We start from the raw sequence: 20503 nt of genomic DNA on the forward strand, positions 1-20503 counted from the left end.
TTTATTCAGCATGTGGTACATGTTGTTACAGTACACCGACTGTTTCCACCCTGATGAACAATTAACCAGGCCTCTGTTGGGGCAGATTCTTCATCTTCATGCATCATTTGATCACGTCCCTATTTACTAGTTTGAACTTTAACTAAAGTCATAACAAACCTTGAACTCTGTGGGCTTCCAATATAAAATGTTTCTCCAATAGTGCTTTTGATACCAGCATTGTTCTCTATATTTTGACCATATTAGTTAACATAAGTTAATTCTCACAAGAACAAATGTAACATTTGACAGACACAGTAGATGTTAAAGATCCAGTTATCCTTTAAAAAAAAGCTAAATCAGTTTCTATGAAGACAGCATTATATAATAAACTAGGAACAACAAATAATTCTATCAATCAGAAAAAAAAACCCAACATATAACTACATTCTTTTTCAATGAATCACGAGCAGCAATCATTGCTACATAAATGTTCAGTTTTGGATACTGACAGCTTCAGCCAATGAAAACATTCCCTTTCAGTCCTCTCCCTGTCACACAGTTTCATACCAATTAGCACTCTGGCATGGCTGCTGCCAGCAACACAGTCATTCCAACCACAAACTAACAGCCCTGGCCCCCATCTCTTGCCCTTTGTTCTCACGAGTCCCGCAGAATCAAAAAACACCAAACCGGTGCAGACGCACAAAAAAATTACACCTGTTTCAGATAACAAAATACCCGAAACATTGAAGCAAGCGGACATTTCCAAAGAGGGGAGAAAAAAGTCCAGTGGAAGTTTGCTTCTGGAACAAATTAGAATTTATTCAAACTCAGTAATATTTCTTGTAGATACTTAAAAAGTCCTTTCCAAATCCAGGGGGCTTTTTACGCCCCTCTCCCTTCTAACCACAGTAACCACTGGGATTTCCATCAGCCAGGCTGCATCCTGTACTGAGCAGCCAGATATTTCAACCATCCACACCACACCACAGGCTAGAGCCCTGAAAAACAGAAGGGTGGGGATGGTACGTGTCTCAGAGTGGGACGTTAGGAGTCTGCATACTTAGACAAATGATCGTTCTTTTTTTTTTTTTTTAATTGGTGATGAGTTAATCCATCATCATGTTTCACCGTTTTATCTACTACGACTGAATCACACATAGAATGGGAAAAAATATCTGTATTTCTAAACATTTTTATGCTAGCAAAGTATGAAGGTATGCTGAGCACTTCGCCAGAGGACTCACAGACTCCAGGATCTTTCTCTAGCCTTCCTGGTGTGTAAGTGAGGATCTGGCTCTCTAAGTGTGTGTGTGTGCGTGTGTGTGCGTGTGCGTGCGTGTGTGAAATTTTTTTAACAGGTTTGAAGAACATGACTGCATCATTTGGGCCTTTTAAAAAATGTGTAACAGTTCTGACTAACAGTTTGCAGAGGGGAGAACCGAAGGGCAGCTCCGGTTCAAATTTCAGGACAAAAACAGAGAGCACTTTTCTGTCAGAAAGTGACAGGCAGTCCAAAGTACGTCGACATCACTGGAAGTGTACATCGGACAGATAGTTCACAGGACACTGATGGACTTCTGGTGTGAATCTTTTGGTTTAAGCTTAAACAACATAATGCTTCCCAACTTTTTCAACATTACATAAATGTTGTTATACTATTAACAACCCAATTATTTTAAATTCCTTGATGCCTTGTGGATCTATTAGGAGCTGTTCAACAAGCAGAGGAGAATTGAGAGGTGCCTGTTCCCAGTGTCAAGATGTCTAAGCCAATCTGTGAGTGTTAAGTGCCTGGCTCATGGAGTCTTTGCCCCCGTTTCCCCTTTTAACAGCCTTGTTTTTCTCAAGTAAAGCTGTACAAGGTCCCTCCTGGCGATTTTATGCAACCCTTGTGTCAGATATTTCATATTTTTCTTTCTATTCTTTTTTGACCCATCTGCCTCCCTCCAGAATGATCTCATGTCCAATGGGTTCTCCAGGGAGCCCCAGAGAGAAAAACAGGGACAGATAACTTTACAACAGCAAATTAGTAGCTCTGCCTGTGGGAGAAATCAGCTGGGACGCTTGCATCATTCCAGATCCATGACAAGATCATGCTGATGGTCTGCCCAGTCATGTGGACCCAGACTTTATGGAAAATAAAAACTTTGGACATCACGAAGGGACCGTTCTATTTCTAATATTTACCCTGTTCTGCCATTTGACCTGTCCCCGTCTGATGGCCAAGTGGGAGAACAGGGTAAATATTAGAAAGTACCAATATTTAAACTTTAGGGAAAGCCAGGGCACTAAAACATACTTTGAAGTTGTGAGGATGGAAAACAGGCCCATGCTTTCCTGAGAGGAGGGAAAAGAAATAAACCAGAACTAGTGACTGAAAAGCTCTGGGTCAAATCATCGTCTTACCAATTTGTACTCACACCTTGCCGTTTAGTTCCTTCCCATTTACATTTTGTAAACAAACATTCATCCATCTACTTAAATTGTTGAATTGCAGTTTAGTTTTCTTTACAGCTAAGCATTTTTAATATTTATACTAAATTTTCCATATAAATCTATTTTAACTGTATATTACATTATAAAAGCACATTACTTCTGTTCCCTGAAGTAGAGTAACGAGGTACAAGGAATGTCACACCTTCACATGGTCGACATACCATACTTTGTGTTGTACCAAGTGAGTAGTGTTAAAGACAACTTTATACACGCTATTTCCATTCACTGAAAGAAATGAATGGAAATAGTGAAACGGTTTGACCGACCAATCAGGATGTCTTGCCGGCGCCACCCTTTGGAGTTTTTTCAGGGCGTTTCCAACTGGGAGAAGAGCGCGAGGCAGACCCAGAACCTGCTAAAGGGATTATTCCTTCTGGCCTGGGAACCCTGTGGAATTCCCTAAAATGCTTTGAGCACAGTCATTTGGGAGAAAGTTGTCTGGGTTTCCTTTCCAGGCTTTAATCTAGGATAACATAAAGAATTGGAGAAAGTAGGAATGTGGTTGGATGGCTTGGTTGATAGATGGATGGATTTTGTTTTAGGTTATTTTGGTACTAATTCCTCTCTTATGAAATAAGGCAGATTTAGACTCTTGACAAAACCTGAAGGTGTTTTCACACCTGATAGGCCGGTAGATTTGGTTGGATTGGGGACCATAATTGCAACATTTGTTCCATTTTCAGCTGCTCACTTTCACACTGCTCTGTGTCAAACGAGCCAAACTAATTGAAAAACCTGTTCCCTCACTCACTTGGTGGTGGTGCTGCACCAAGGACCACTGAAGGGAACGACAAAACGACAAAAAACAAAAAAATGCATGTGCCCCTTCCTTCTTCACAAACTGTGAACAAAAACAGAATGGTGTCAGATTGTAGGGATTGTAGGATTCTCTTTGGCAGACCAAAAGCCATTTCTCCCACTACTGCTGTACTGCATGTTTGTTTTAGTTAAGTCCACCCAGAATGCTCTGTTCTATAATCCACTTCCTGCTTTCGGAGTGGTTTCTAGTTTGGTTATGCATTTGAACCGTATCAGAGACCAAGGTATTTAGGACCAGTGTTTGCTTTTTCATCCATATCAGAGCTCAGTTTCACGTTCACACCTTCCCAAATGAACCAGACTTTCTATACAAATAGGCAAGAGTTTGATTAATGCAGACTGAACAGACCTGGTGTGAATGCATACCAAAATAAATCAACAACCTCCTACCTGTAGATACTTCTTAATCATAAATTACATTGCTGGAGATTATGAGAAAATTGCAGAAATACTTAATTTCACTGATTGCTGAGACAAAAAATAAAAAATAAAAAATCCATTCTCCTGGAAGGTGCAAATTGATATCAGATGGCACCATTAAAAAAACGTGTGTACAAAACAGCCAAGAAGGTGTGAAAAACTAGCATCCAACCGAGCAGTATCCCTGTGAATGCTAGATAGGTATTTAAAGGGCAACGACATGAAACTAAACATGACTTAATTTTCAAAAACAAGGTTGCTTTTGGAAGAAGATCTGAGGGAACTGTCACGTCTACAATCTTGGAAGTAAAGATTAGGTTAATGTAACTGAAAACATGTTTTCCTTCTGAAGAAAAAGTCTAATAGATGGCAGGAGAAAAGGACTAAAAATAAGAAGGCAAGGACCAACGAGATCTGCCAGGATGACCATAAAACACCAGAACACATGGCTTTGCTTCAGGAATCAGAAAGAGACAAGAACAATATAAGAAAGCTGGGTGTTGTAACTGAGGGACAAAAATGCTCAAGTGAGACTCAAAGCTAGTATGGATGTAAGAGAAAGCCTAGATCTACTGATCTCTCTGAGCCCATGGAGAAAACCAGGCTAAGCCAACATCATTCTACAGCTTTGTGTTGACCTGCGTTTTAGGGTGTGAGGTCTGAAAAGAGTTCTGATGTGAAGCTGGTAGGTTGCTACGGTGCAGGGCTACAAACAGCCCAAACAGGAGAACATGACTGAGGTAACTGCACCGTTGGTCTCGAGAAGTGAAGTGTTTACTGATGGGCTTGGAAGGGTTACAATAATGGGAGATGAGGAGGGAATAAAAGTATGAGAAAACGTGGATGGGAACATGACTTGGCTGCAGTTGGAATGGAACGCTGACAACCTGAAAATGGTGACATACAGTAGGTCTGCTGGATGGACAAATGGACAGAAGAAAAAGTGGACTGCTTTGATAAAATCATAATCATTTCTACAATAAGCAATGTGGCTGTGGACTCTGAAATCACATTGAGAATGACTAATTGAAGCTAAGTGTATTAGACCAAATACCAGCCAACCAATGGCTCCTGAGTTGTACGTAAGCAATACATAACAAAGATAAGCAACAAAAAAGTCAAGGAATATAGGAAAATATACAGTTATGTAAACAGTGTAGAGGTCAGAGGATAAAATGACAATGTACTAAAGTACACATCAAGCATGTAGAAAGAGAGAAACCTACAAGGGAGGGTGTGAAAGATAGAGAAATAACGCTGCAGAGGGATCAGATTTGTTTTTGATACTCCTTAGCATCGAGGGACTAAAGCTAACAGCCCAAGCATTTAAAATTCCACCTGAAAGTGGATTTTTATGGGCTCCAACAACACTTTGCAGGACAATGTAGCCATTAAAGAAATAAAATCTGCGCCCTTATCAGTGTCGCTATTTTTATAACCCTAAAATGTAATTAGGAGTGTTTGCTACAATTTGCTGAGGCGGACACATTGGCTAAGTTTTTATCACCATGTTTAAAGTTAGCTAAGCTGTTTTGGCAATGTCGGCGCTTCGTATTTTATCTAGTTTCTCAAATCATGTCCATCTTAAGAACACACTTTTTTATATTGCACAAACACATGATGGAATAACACATGACAGAACGAGCCTGGAATCACATTCTTCATCCATGATGACATTTGGCTCACTCGGACAATCTTTCATCCAAAACATCCCTGGAAACGCAGAGGTCATTTTTGCCTCGCCGCTAAAAATGAGTTGTGGTATTTCGCTGTGCCGATATGCCAGATTGCCACTCACAGAGTGTGTGAGTGAGAGTGAGGTAAGAGCACAGATTAACCATGGTCGATGATTAATACAACTTGACTTACTGACTTACTGTGAGCAATTATGGCCATGTCTTTTCTCAAGCTTGACTTTCTCACACTCATTGTGGAACACATGGGGGTCCTGGAACATGTGCGTACCACATACACACACAAACACTGCACACACATGCCACAGATCACCAGCCCACCCTCCACTCAACCTCAAAACCACATAGGGTTAAATATAATCAATCTTCTTTAACAATGCTGTCAGGGAACTGTCTGAGATCGCTGACAGGAACACTCTGATAGCTGCAGCGCATTGATGAAGGTGTGTGTGTGTGCAGGACAACATTTTAATGCTCTGCTCCAGACAAATAAATTCCTGTGTGCCATTCAACATATGCAATAGAAATATATCCACGAGCAAATGAATGTGGCATGACCTTTTTTATACTATACAGCCACTCTGTTGGAACTTTTCTACTGTCGTCTTGTACTTGTGTCTTGTAAATCCTGTTACACATTCACACTGAATCCATACAGGAATTCCGAATTGTTTCAGGTAACCAAGGAAACAATTTTATGTGATTTCAAAGTTAAAAAACTTTCAGATTTTGAATCAAATCCAATCGTATGTTTAAAATTTAGAATCTGAATTTCAATTACATTCGATCTACTGTGATTCTTTTGCTAAAAAAAGAAACTAATCAAAACCACTTTGATGTGGGCCATCAGAAATCTTCTTCCATGCTCTAGACTATTTTGGAATTGTTTTGGAAATGAGTGCACTACCTGAGCAGATTTGTGGGACCTCCAGCTGTACTGGTGGCTGTGGAGGCTGGCCAGCAGTACGTTCTCATCTGTGTCCACCTGGCCAAAGCGCAGCGTCTCATTTGTGTCATTGCAGATTACATAGTGACTGTACAGCAGCTCCTCTGCGTCTTTGTTCCCATTCTGAGGACAAAAAGATATCAGAGATTGGAGTAGGAATTGCAAAGGATAAAGAATGTCGGTAGTAAAACGTAATCTAGGTGCCCTTAAATGTGTTCGCATTTTGTCACAAGCCTACATGAAAAATGACTTGTGTAATATTTTTTCCCAATTACATTGTTGGTATTATGTTGGTAAATAACATCCACTGCTAAAGTGTGTTTGATAAAAGAAACTCTCTCACAGAAAGCCTTAAACAGGCTCATTTGGGCCTCATTTGTTAACTTGCATGCAAACAGGAGAACTCACTGTCTTGCTATTAAAACACAGATGCAACAAGAAGAGAACAGTGTGTGTCAACTCTACCGGATTAAATAACACCAAACAACGGCGCCCCATATGACTTAGATTGTAGCTGTTATTTGAGCTCCTACACAAGACTCCAGTGACCTGATGAGGGTCCCTCTTGCTCCGCTCCTGACACACCAACGTAGCTCACATCGCTTCTCGATAATTACCCAAATATGCTAACAAAGAATACAGTAATCTGGCTAGCTCGTTTCTGAAGAGAAAAGCAGAGACGGTTAAGAGAAGCTGGCAGTAAAATTTCAGAGTCTGACTGCCAAGCACGTTCAGGATCCTGGGGTGGTTGATTAGATTGAAAACGGATGGGAAAGTTTACACCACTTAAAGAACAAGTGATGATAGATGTGTGTGTGTGCATGAGAGTCGGAGAGTAAAATATAGAAGGGACAGCTGCAGCAGCGGGTTTAAAGGCATTTCCAGTTTTATTGTGGAAACACTATCTGTGCCTACTTTTGAATGTGACACTGCGATTTACAAACTTCCTGCTGCCATCTTAAGATGCCATTGCTAAGCCCACTCTGAGACCGTATCGTCTTTCTGCCCTGATTCACAAGCTAATGTGATACACTTATCAGAAAGCTTCTTTTTATAATCATACTCACTCCTTAAGTATGTAGGAGCTTAAAGGGGATAAACACTAATACAAAGAAACCTAAACACTTGTCTCATAAATCTTGTAAAAGAGCACAAGATGACAGCTTCTTCTTCAGACACTGTCCTACTACTCGTTACTCTAATCCATCCAGACTCCAGACTCCAACCCCTAGCTGTATGGCCCTTATAAAAATGGAAAGGTTCAGTAAAATGTCTGGAAAACTGATTACAAACAATGGTCGCCTTACAAGATGCATGTAAAAAAAACAACAAAAAAACGACGCTGTGGATGATACTGAAATACCGTAAATGAGAAACTCAACCCAATTCCGATCTACCGACGATACGCTCGTCAAAAAATGGCCCAAGTAGGACATAACTCTGCTAGGGCCAGAAACTCAAGATCTGTGTTCTTTTCTGTCCAGTTGCAAAGAAAAACAGAATTAATGAAGCATGGGAAGAACAGAGAAAAATAAAATAAAGCAATAAAATTATCAAGAGGGAAAATTCCTGCTGTCTCGGTTGCATATGGAACAGCCTGTGACTGTTCTGTGAGAAAAGCACATTGTTGAAACACTACTGGGCTATTGTGTGGCTGTCCACCAAAGCCACTTCCCTTGAGTTAGGAAATGGAGGGAGCAAAGACTGAGGCCGGCACTCGGGACGAACAGTTGAAAATGGAGGCATGGGGGCCTAAGGGATTGGTGAGGGGAGGGGGGAGGCCACTGAGTCTGAGGACATGAAGCAAAAAAACAAAAAAGGAGGAAAAGGAGGTTTTGCAAAACCTCTGAACCTAATCGTTCTGTCCTCCATCTGAGTAAGAACTCAAAGGTTACAGCACTGGTACAGGTCAGCCTTGTGCTGTGATATTATGGTGTGAATCGTAAATCGATGTTGACAACAAGAATTTGGCTCGTGCAAAATTATGGAAACCAATTTTATTTGAGAACCAAGAGCCGTGTATCACCGACATATGGAACATTGCTAAGTGATCGTGTGTTTGGATCATAAAAATCTGGGTTTAATGGCTATTTATTGCAATCCCTCTGGAAGAGAGCCATCTCTTCTGTTTGTAGTGGGTCTGTTATGACTATGCCTGGGTTGTAAGGTTGCAGCCAGATTTTAATTGAGGAATCTGCTTTGTTTCAGTGCTGGCCCCGCCGGTCGCTCCTCAACCACCCTGCCTGTTAGCCTTGACCCAGAGAAACAGAAAAATTATTGTGTAAAAAAAAAAAAAAAAAGTATCTTTGTAAGACAAAGACTTTTATCATGTCTGACAACTACTGAATAAATAAATGGACCATTTATTTAAAAGAAATGGTCCTCATCAATTAACATTGTGCACATTGTTTCTGCTGAGCTGCACCCATACAAGATGTCACAGCAACAACAGAATAAACAAAAACTCTTCTGAAATTAAACATTTTTACTTATTTGCGCTTAAAAATAGATTTGCCAATACAGTATATAGTAATTCAACTTCTTTTTTTTTTCAGATCGTCAGAAAGAATTAAACTGGCTTCATCTTTTTTACAGCTGCAATTTATGTATCAGAGATTGGTGGGGACTGTGTCAGCGCTGGAGGCTAGCCTTTGTTTCAACAAAAATAGTAAGCTGCAAAATGCGCCACACACTCAAAATGAGCCCCAAATGGCCTTTTACTTTATCATTAGCAACAGCCTTAAGTTTTATTTATGACTTAAATAACTGCCGTAAATAGGGAACAATGACTTGTGCTACGATGACGCCACGGATCAAACCTGACAAGTCGGTAAACAGTCAGTCAGGCTTCAGTGATGTCCCGGAGTGAAAACCAAAGTAATAAACCACGAGCCAGAGCAATCATTTCATGATGTATTTTTATACAGCTTGTTTAATTTTATTTTCCACAGGTAAAAGATCACAGCTGTTTTTAGAAAAACACCAGCTATTGTTTTTTTTTCTTCTTTCCTTCACCTGGCACTGAGTTTCTACATGCATGTAAAATCATGAGAGAACCTCGATTCTCCAGAGGCCAGTGTATGAGTCAGCACAGCTACGCAAAGGAGAGCCATGATACGGGATCTAAAGCCTGTGTGTGTGTGTGTGTGTGTGTGTGTGTGTGTGTGTGTCTGTGTGCGTGTGTGTGCGTGAGTTGGTGAAAGTATGTACAGAGAACAAACATCTGGGTGGGGAACCAGGCCCAGATGAAGTCTTGGCAGGTGTCACCACTCAAGTTTTACCATGTTTTTGTGGGCATCACTTCACACACAAGTATCCTGGCTACCAGAAACAGTGCTGAGAGCTGAGATCTGGGAAATGATGAGGACCAAACACTGGTATCCTCTTAGTCACAATTTACACCAAACAGAAAGGCAATTCCCTTCTGAAAACTTTATTGCCGCTGGCGTACAACCTGAACCAGTCTCATGGAATCTGCTCTGTTTGTCAAATTAACTCATATTTCATCTGGGACAAAAGGCAGGCTTTTACCATATTCTCTGATTGTGCGCACATTTTTGAGTGATTTGTAATGCTCTCTCTTAATAGGAGAATAAAAAACAGACATAAAGCAAACGTTTCCCTGGCTTTCTGAGGGATTCCACCACCTGAATCAATAAGGGATACAGTTGAGAATCAACTTTGAACAAGATATAACAAATCAGTGTTTATTTAGTCACTTTAGGCACTCATCCTTATGCAGCAATGGCAAACTAAGTCAAAAAATGACTATTTTACTTTTGGTAATTAATTGTTTCTTAGATTTATAAGCCGTAATATTGATTGAAAATGAAAAGAGGCAAAAGAGCCACAGCTGAGTGACTGACTGGGTGCTGCGAAGTTGGACAATGAATTTGTATTTTTTAATTTCTGAAATGTTTTAATAAATGTAACAAATGTTTCTCTTTCAAAGCCCCCATCTGGTGCGCACTGCTTACACTGCAGTGTACCCATGGGTACACCAGTCTTTTGCTACCTTGTTTCAAAACAAACATGGTGGATAAAGCAAATGAGATGAGCATTACATTTCTCCAAGGCTTTTAAATGTAGAAATGGTCTAAATTATGAGAGCAGATTAGAAGATGAGAACAGGAGGTTTTGGTATTTATGTGAACCATAGCAATGAAGGTGTGATGCATGAGCTCCTGACAAAGAGGGAAATTTGGGGGCTTCTGGTGAGCTGACAGAGAGAACAAATTCATGGCAGATTTCTGTAAAGATGATGAACAGAGTGAAACTTGGCAGGTTGTGTGTCTGGAACATTTTCCTACAGAATAAATGTTAGTGTAAATCTGTTAGACCCATGACTTTATCAATTGTACTTCATCCCATTTTAAACACTTTTAATTGTGTAGGTAAAATCTACATGAATCAGCCGTAGATCTCTAGACTCCACCATCCACCCACACATCTGCTGTCTGCCACTTATCCTTGCAGGGTAGTAGACTATCTCCAGCGATCATTGGGCGACAGGCGGGGTACAGCCTGGACAGGTCGTCAGTCAATCGCAGGGCAACACAGAGACACACAGGACAAACAACCATGAACACACACTCACCCCCAAGAACAACTTTAGAGAGACCATTTAACCTAACAGTTATGTTTTTTGGACTGTTAGGTTAAACCAGAGAGGACCCACACATCTACAAGAACATATCCAACTTTATCAACTCAGTAAAAACCATAACACATGATTAATGTACCTACTTTTAAAAACTGTTGACTTGTGATGTGTATTATAGTACATTTGGTCAGTGTAGATGATTGTATTTTTTTTCTCTGTTTTATTGTATCTTTCTCTTTTCTGATAAGATATCCTGTTGCATGATGTTTTGATGTTTTCTGAACTGGATGCTGTTGAAAATGAAAATTTGTTCTCAATCAACTCACCTGGTGAAATAGTTAAAAAAAATACATTAAAAAAAACATGGCAGTGATTTGAACCAGGACCTTCTTGTTGAAAGGCAACAGGGCTACTGTGCAATCCACCAGTGAAAAGAAAATATAAAAAAGAATGAAATTCTTGATAATGATAATTTTCTGAAGTATGATTGGGTGAAGCAAACATTCTACTTGAAAATGCATTTTTTTTCTTCTCTTTTACCTGCATCTAGAAACTTTTTCTAAAATGAAAGCCAAGCAGGTCATTTGGCTTTACTGACATAGTTCATTTCCAGCCATGGAGAGATGATTTGTGAAGTGTACCTGTTGCCAGCTGAGCAGTGCAGTGTCCACAGTATGGATAGCATACTGGCTGATATTGAGGAACATGGGATCCACAAACACATTGACAGCTAAAGAGCTGTTCTGGGGACAGCTGATGGCAGTGGCCTGTCCCTTAAAAAGAACACATCAAATTAAGTTTCAAATCAGTAAATCTTCGTTTTTTGCAGAAAAATGAAAACGTGCGAGCAGAGTTTTGATGAGCCAACCTGCAGTGCACAGGACTGGAGCAGCTGCAGGTGGGTTAGGTTTCGGTACTCCAGCAGTCTGCAGTCCAGCCGGGTGGAAAAGCTCATCTCCTGACAATGACGAGGTCCGTTGTTCCACTGGCGCATGAACACCTGGGGCTCCCGAGAACCAATCACCATAAACTCCTGTTCTTGAGGTAACTTCCTGTCTGGCAGGAAGGGATGAAGTTTCCTTGATGGAACTGGATGAAGGAAAAACATTTCTAATTAAAGATGATCAAAAATGTATGCCAATAGTTCATAAATTAATGAAAATGATTTACAATGTCACCAAATAAATAAAAATGTGAATGAATCGGACGGACTACCCATCGAGACTCAAACTTGAAAGGTTGTACTCTGGGGGAACAGAATGGGTCTTGGTCAACTTAATGTCTGTTCTCCACAGATACATTAGATTTGGATTTATTCTCTGCAACCTCAAGGAATCATACTAAAATACCAGTAATGTTTTTAGATTTGTTTTGCTTGTCATGAGGTTGGAATCTATGTGATAATATATATATCGTATTTTCCGCAATATGAGGCGCACCTAAAAACGTTAAATTTCCTCAAAAGCCGACAGTGCGCCTTATAATCCGGTGCGCTTTATATATGGACCAATATTGAGCCACAACAGGTCTAGCAACTACGGTAAGCAGCCGCCGACTTCATTTTCCCCCGTAGAAGAAGTGCGCGGTGCATGCTGGGATAGTTGTCAGAACGCTGGTTTGTTAATAAAGTTTGATAATACATTTAAAGCTAGGGGGGGCGGAGGGGCTGGGGAAGAGAGACAGAGACTGCGGCAGCAGCGTGTCGGTTGGTCTGTGTTACCCAGAAAGCAGTTGGGCACAATATTGTAACACCAACACCGTGAGTGAAACAATGACTGGGGCAGACTACTATATAAAGTACTCGGGGACCACTTCTTTACGAGTGTGGATGTGTAATAATAGAGTACGGAACAAATTGGCAACCCAAACTGAAGCGTCTATTCTATGCGCCCTATAATGCGGTGCGCCTTATAGTGCGGAAAATACATATATATATGTGTGTATTCATACCCCTTGAACCTCTTTCGATATTTTGTCACGTTCCAACCACAAATGTTATTGAAATGTTATGTGACAGAACAACACAAGAAGGGGAGGGGTTTACAAATAAAGTTAAATATATTATGTTTTACAAAACTTATTGCAAAGTAAGTTTGGTACTGTTTCTGTCATTTAGATCTCTTTCCTGGGTGAACACTTTGAAGAGTCACCCTTCACTAAAATTACAGCTGTAAGTCATTTGCAATAAGTCTCTCCCAGCTTTGAAAATACAGAGGTTGAATATTTCTCCCCATTTTCTCTGCAAAAAAGCTTCAGCTCATTCAGATTGTATGGAGGACGTCCATACACATCAGTTTTCAAGTCTTGAAACAGATACTTATAGATACTTATTTGTATTTAGAAATGGACTTTGACATTTATTTAAATCACAGCATGTTTACCGTTACGGTCTCTACTTCAGCCCCGATATCAAATGTACCAGGATCCTTGGAAAAAAACTTTTTCTCCATCCATTTTCCTGACAGCTTTGTTTTCCAGTTAAGAAAAAAAAATATCTGCCAAGTATGCTGCTGACAGCATGACAGTTTAATGTTTCTGGTCGGAAGATAACATGTAAAAAAGCTCACCAGGTGTAAATACTTCAGGAAAGCACTTCCCTGCTGCAGACTGTTTTAAACTTTAATTCAGGTAATAAAGTCTAAGTGACCAACAGGTTGTGAAAGCAAATCTCTCCACAGGTTTGTACACTTAGGGCTCATTTTCAGGTAACACATGAGACCTTGTGATGCAGACCTTGTTTGTTGCAGCCTACCTGTTCCCAGCTGCTCCAGGTGGTGGCAGAGGCGAACTTCCAGCTGCGCTAGCTGCAAGGACACACCCAATGACGGGACGAACCAGGGAGCGAAACAGGAGTCCACACGGGTGCAGGCTGCCAGCGCAATGGGGGAGACCAGCTGATCGCACGGGAGCTGGGAGCCACACTCACTGTCTGAACTGGAGGAGAGAAATGCTTCAATAGAAGAGCTCATCGTAACGATGACGACGCCAATAATCAACATTAAGATTGTTTTAAGTAAATAACTCCATAGTATTGATAAAAGACGTACCAGTTCAACTTGCAGATTCTTTCATTTATCAATTTTCTTAGCAGCAGTGGAATCAATATATATATATATATATATATATATATATATATATATATATAAACATTGGTTCAGCCAATAAAAGAAGATGGAAAACATTACATTCATACATCTTTCAAAAAATTGTGTGAAACAGTGGCATAAATCCATTCTGAGACTAACACCAGGACTTTTCAGGAGACCTGGGATGAAGGAGACAATAAGGCAGAGAGGGCCTCCTCACTGTCCAGGGCCGTTAAGTAAGTTATTACAGCCACAGTTTCCAGGAAAAGCCCTCGGTGGACATTAATTGCACGTCATGGTTGATGATGTTGAACTGGAAGTAATTGAAACGAATGACCATTTGTTCTATAATTTGCTGCTACCATGATCCACTTTGAGAGGAAAACTCTCAAGAAGTGAAAAATGCGGGTCCGACGGAGTGCTCCTTAAAAAGATAACCATCATATGTTGACAATTTTCATTACTTCCAGTTGGCGGGCCAGCCAAGTTATTTTTCTGGTGGAAACAAAAGTATGGCAGATGAAATGAGAGAGTAAGGAAAGTGGGATCAGTTTTGATCAAAAAAGACAAATAATTTAAACATAAAGGAAATGTAGTGTTTGGGGTATGATTGTAATGAAATACAGATGTTTGTTTTACTATATGGCCCTTAAGAGAGTTCTGTTTCTTCTTTTAGATATTTTTTTCTTTTCTGAAGTTGTCTAAATCCCACAGAATGTGGGGCTTGGTGCTTATTTTTCCACAAAACGTTTCTCTAAATCCCAAAAGGAAGCAAAAACGGAAAAATAAATAAAAAAGAATGAAGATAAAAAATAAAATAAAATAAGAAACAGAGGAGAAAATGGCAGACCAACATATTTCAGAAAATCATCTAAACCCCAGAGACGTAACAGAAGGCGAAGGGAGACACAGGGGAGACGAGTAGAGAAGCCAGTGGCAGCGAGAAGAATGAAGTCAGAGCACGCTCTGTGAAGTGTTAGAGTTTGGTCAGACCCGGCCCGGCCCAAACTGGGCTAAGAACGGCCTAACGGCTCACGGGCCAACCTGAAGGGGGTTTGACTCGTGCTTCCCCTGAGCTTCCCCTCGATTAGATACACTCAAGGTAAGCAGGAAGGAATCCGGATGGGCCCTGACAGGCACTTGGTGTGCTGGGAAATCTCATTAGGCCTATCTGAACGCCTTCCAAGCCCGCTCCCTGCTCCTGCACACCAGATGTGGGGCGAGGGACACATTTTAGATCTTTGTGCTCTGCAGTCTGGGAGCACTCTGCCTCTGTTTTTCCTCACACCCGATGGGAACGGAGACTTCAGATCCATGCACATACCTGATGTACGTTCCAATAAGGTTAGTGTATGCATTTAAAATCAGCTAGAGGTGCATATAGTAAATATGTTTGTGCTCTAATGCAGCGCTTTTCTAGTCTCATCTCCTCCTGCTTCTACCGGGGGTGTAACAAGATCTGGAGCCATAAAATCTCACAATATTACAAAACCATTAAGCAGTAACTTTCATGAAAAATGTTTTTTTTTTTTTCATATTTGTTAAAATGATCATAAATGCTGTGATAGTGTAAGATAGATATGTGAAAAAATTGAGCTTCTCTGCCTTCTCCCAGTATTAGCTGCAGAAATCCACCACTCAGTCAGAAATGACCAATCAGAGGCAGGAGGAGGGTCTTAGCGCTGTCAATCACTCTCGTAGCATATTTCTCTGTGCTACTCTACAGCTGCTCCCCTTCAGCAAAGTCTGCCATGAATGCTAAGGCTAGTTAGCATAGCAACCGATGACAGTATTCCTTGAACAGTAAGTTGTTTTTCTTGTATGCTGCACATTTAGCAGCATAGAGGAGGTTGATTGACACACTCCTCCTGGCTCTGATTGGTCGTTTTTGACCAGATGCACTTTTGCAGACCAGAATACAAACACTGGGAGGAAGTGGAGGAGGTCGATCTTTTCACAAATTATTTGTCTAATATTAAACTGTTACAACATGGTGACAGTTTTAACGTATGGAAGAAACATTATTTGTAAATGTTAGTGAAACTTTAAGCTTGACAATGTTCAACACCCTTGTTCTGGTTGGTCCTGATTTGATTATTAAAGGCAACGCTGTGTTCCAAGCAGCCCTCATAGGCCTGTACAACCAATAAGCTTTGGAGTCCGTTCCGGTTCCTGAACGTGTTTTCCAGCAGGTGTCGCAACTTTTCTGGTAAAACAGAAGTGTGCCTCACCTCTGCTCATCTCCTCCTTCTCCGTTGTGGTTGAGCACAATCCTCCAGAGGTCTGAGGCCACCAGCTCCTTCTGCTGATCAGTGAGGCTGAGGCTGGGCAGCTGCAGCTGGCAGGAACAGCTTTCTGACAGGCTGAACTCCCTGTATGGGACAAAGGCCTGCTGGAGCTCGTCCCAGTACTCCAGACTGCATGGTACCTAAAAGAAATGACACAGTCATTTACACGACTTCCAAAAGTAACTTTTACATATGCATCTTATTTAGAGGCTTCATTTTCTGTTTATGTCGAGAGATTGGCATCTGGTCTGTGCTTAACTTTATTATGTGATTAAATATTTTAAATGTCTTATCCTTCTCGGGTCTACCTTTCATGAAATAATAATAAAAAAAGAATTCCCAATTTAATGAAGAACATCAGTAGAATGTGGAAAAGGAGTATCCCTGTACCAAACAACAGCTGCTGTCCTGAAAAGTGCTCTGTCATATCACGAGTTGCTCACTCAATGGTTTTGACTAGATTTCAATATCCATTATATGAGCAGAACACATAATCACTTAAGCATGATGGTCAATCATAGTTCCTCCTGTTCCCTTTTGCCTTCCAAACAAAAAAATTTAAATGGACAGTTTAGAGATTCAGGTATTTGTTTTTGGAGCACACAAAGATGCGAGACTGTGACTTTCTTTTGTTTCTCAACAACCGTCCCAGTTCTAAACTCAGTGATAAAGCTAAATGTTTAACACCAAACACACATTCAAAGTGTTACTCTTCCAACCTAAAGTCTGTCATTTATCATCAGATTGCCAGAGAACTAAACTCAATACTTTTACACCAGTTAATCGCACAGATGTTTTCATCTGCACCCTTGCTATATCTACTAAATAATCTTGATTTAAGGAAAATTAGGACTCAGACCAAATTGCTCATTTCAAACAAACAGATTTTTATAACAATCTTTGGTGGAACCATCAGGAACAAGTGATTTTCTTGGACTCTTGCAATTATACAGTGATTAATAAAAACTGCAGTGGGCTTCAAAACCTCAAACACAGATGCTTTTAGGACTCTAGCAGGGGAGGACTTGTAGAACGACAATATAACTGATAATATCTTATATGCAGCAGATAGCTTTCCTAATATCCAGATTAGGAAACATATGCTGACGGCTTACAAGTATCATACGGAGCCCCATAAGGGATATGGAGGATTTTTTTTTCCTTTTGCGTTCTTTTCCAATAATGTACTGATCAGTTCATGCGGCACAATTGAATACTGAAAGCCGTTCTTACAGTGGCCACCAACTTTCTGCTATAAAGGGTTTTATAAGGTTTTTCCATGTATGTTAATATGTCGTGGAATATTTGAAGTTTTATATTTTTTTCTTCAGAATAGAGATGGAAAAAATACATCCAAACTGTTTGGACTATTTCTGTGTTATCGTGGGGTAATAAATGATTGTGTCTCTGTTGTGTTGGTCTGAATGGTTAATAAAGGGTTGTTTTCATGTGCAGTTCCAGCTCAGCCTTACACAAACAGACATAAACATGCAGTGAATAAAACAATTTTCAATTAGTTTTCTGCAAAAAAGAGTTAAGAATATATAAACACTAGAGATGTGCCAATCAGGTTTTTTCCTGCCGATTCCGATCACCCATGAGGGCCGATCACCGATACCGATCAACGATACCAATCACATTATTATTTTTTTAAATCATAAACACTACCGGTTACATTATGTGGAAAAAGGAACCATGAATTCACCTTAATTTCGACAAAAACTTGTTTTTAATGACTTTTTCCAAGAAAAAAACAAAACAGGCATTCTGCAAATTGTACTGCTATCAATAATACTATCTTTAACAGACTGATAACATATGAAGGCTCTGAAGAGGCTAAATAATGCAAAGAGTCAAAATAAAACCTCTCAACATTGCAAAAAAAATTCCATTATAAAACTTAACATTCAAAGGCAAATTGAACCCTCCGTTCAAGACCTTTCATCCCGGCGCTGCGTGTCCCGAGGCCGAAACATCGTCAGAGACCCTTCACACCCACAGCATGGATGGTTCTCCCTGCTGCCCTCTGGAAAGAGGTTTCGAATCATCCGGTGCAGGACATCCAGGTTCCGAAACAGCTTTTTTCCACTTGCCATCAGACTGCTGAACTCCCAACCGTATTGCACTTGAAAATCTGGTCTCCACATTATATCTGCCTCTTGCACAGAACAAAGAACTCTTTTACTGTTATTCCTTCACTCTATATTTTCTATATTTATATACATATTTACTGTCCTGAGCTGTATGCAACGAAATTTCGTTTTGTATTCACCTTGTGTATGCAATATGACAATAAAGTTTTAACTACTACTACTACTACTACTACAAATACAGGATCCATTACAATAAACAATCCAAAGTTACTGAATGAAAACTTTCTGATAGCATGGCGGCTAGCTGATTACTGCTAGTTCTGAGTGGCTGTTTCTGACTGAGCAGAGTAATTATGCAGAACTGGGAGGAGATCGATTATTTTTTCAGAGATTATCTGTCATGTTAGGACAGTGAAAATTTTAATACTTTCACTGTATTAAAACTACGTATACGTATATGTATGTAATACGTATGTATGTAATACATACGTATTACATACATTTAATACGTATGTAAAATAAATTTTTTTAGGTTAGATGCTGCAGCTTTAAGCAGAGGTTCGGTGTGAGAGTCACTACCAGGTGGAGCAGGAGCAGAAGCGGAGCTCCGTCTGTGAAATATTACTACCTGTAGCACGTAGCAGCGGTTCAACAGCGAGAGCAGAACCAGCGTCTTACACGAAGACTTAAATAATTTTGCGGGTTATTTGTTTAGCTTTCTGACCGTCATGCTAATCCGGGTGAGTGTTTGTAGCTGTGCGCTGCTTTACCTGCTATCTGATCCTCCATATGTCTTTTTTACTGCAGTGAGCCTCGATGTAGCCAAACTCAGTCAAGCATGGCATTGTTTTTATGCCATATTAGATTCGTCGTGTTGATGCATTTTGACGTGCTTCACCCCATGTGCTTCAATTTTCCGCCGCAACACGCAAACTTCCCCAGTCACTCAGTGCGTTATAGTTTCACGTCGCTTAGGATTTGTTGCTGCGTGTTTGCGCAGTGTGAAGGAAAGAGGAGACGAGCTGCACACGCAGGCTGCAAAATGACAAGCAGGTGATCGGGTTGTGTGATCGGCAACAAGAGACCGTGATCGGCGATCACCGATCATACACTTTTTCACGGAAATCGGCCGATTATGATCGGTGGCCGATCGATCGACACACCTCTAATAAACACATTTTCACTGAGACTTGTAATGTGTATATATATTTTACATTTTAAATGGACATTTGTGACTGTATACAGAATAGACAGGCAATATTGCAGCAAGCAATATTTGGTAATTGCGAGGGAATGCAAAATAATTTTTTTTCTCCAAAATCAAATCCAAATGATTGAAACTTCAACAGAGTCCAGACTCCAGCAAGCAATAATTTCTAAATATCAGAGAGTCCAGACCTTCTGGACGAAGTATAGAGGAGAGCAAGAGACTGGTTTTTACAAGGCTGGGACCAAAGCTGACTTCTACTGCTTCATAACAACTCTCTCCATCTGTCTTATCTACCTTTAAATCTAATCACATTTAAAATGGGTAGTTATTTAAACATTCTAGTTTTGTACATAGGAAAGATTGACTGGACACCAATCACCTCTGTCTGGCAGTCACTGAACACAGAACATGAAAAGTGCAATAAGCCATTGCTTCTTTTTTTGTTTTGCTTTCTACAGCACCCTGCCTCAATATCACCCAGCTGAAACACTTGATCTGCTCTCACTGCGAGTTTGAAAAGAAACATCATTAGGGTTGCTTCAATTACAACCTTGATTTTTGCCTTCATCAGACAAAAAAAAAAGACTACCTACAAATTTCTAATCTTGTCAAGAAATGACAGAAGACCACCAACACAGTAGGACTGCAACTCATCTCCACCATAACAGCACATGGCCAGATGCCTAATGCTTGTCAAGCGTATGACAATCATCAGCGCTGAAAAGCTGTGGCTGGTTTTCACACTGAATAACAGCTTCTGCTCATGCGTTCCTTTAAAGAAGATGTGATGAATCGTAGGGCGCCGCGCCAAAATGAACAGAAATGTGTCCCGTTCTGCTGTGAGAACGAAACCAGCTTCTCAC

At 40.3% G+C, this 20503-nt stretch overlaps 1 protein-coding gene across 4 annotated transcripts in view; it reads right to left on the bottom strand.

Annotated features, from left to right (window-relative positions):
• vps13b (vacuolar protein sorting 13 homolog B) overlaps positions 1-20503 on the bottom strand; it is a 312384-nt gene that overhangs the window by 49528 nt on the left and 242353 nt on the right. For all 4 annotated transcript variants that reach the window (XM_008432898.3, XM_008432900.3, XM_081617077.1 and 1 more), the window contains exons 42-46: positions 16281-16477; positions 13716-13897; positions 11832-12052; positions 11605-11736; positions 6322-6483 (exon numbers count right to left, since the gene is read on the bottom strand). In XM_008432898.3, the coding sequence (XP_008431120.2) occupies positions 6322-6483; positions 11605-11736; positions 11832-12052; positions 13716-13897; positions 16281-16477 (894 nt within the window). The remainder of the gene's footprint in view (positions 1-6321; positions 6484-11604; positions 11737-11831; positions 12053-13715; positions 13898-16280; positions 16478-20503) is intronic.

Source organism: Poecilia reticulata, chromosome 16 (genome assembly GCF_904066995.2).
Source record: "Poecilia reticulata chromosome 16, P_reticulata-male-v2, whole genome shotgun sequence".
In the NCBI taxonomy this organism is placed as follows: domain Eukaryota; kingdom Metazoa; phylum Chordata; class Actinopteri; order Cyprinodontiformes; family Poeciliidae; genus Poecilia; species Poecilia reticulata.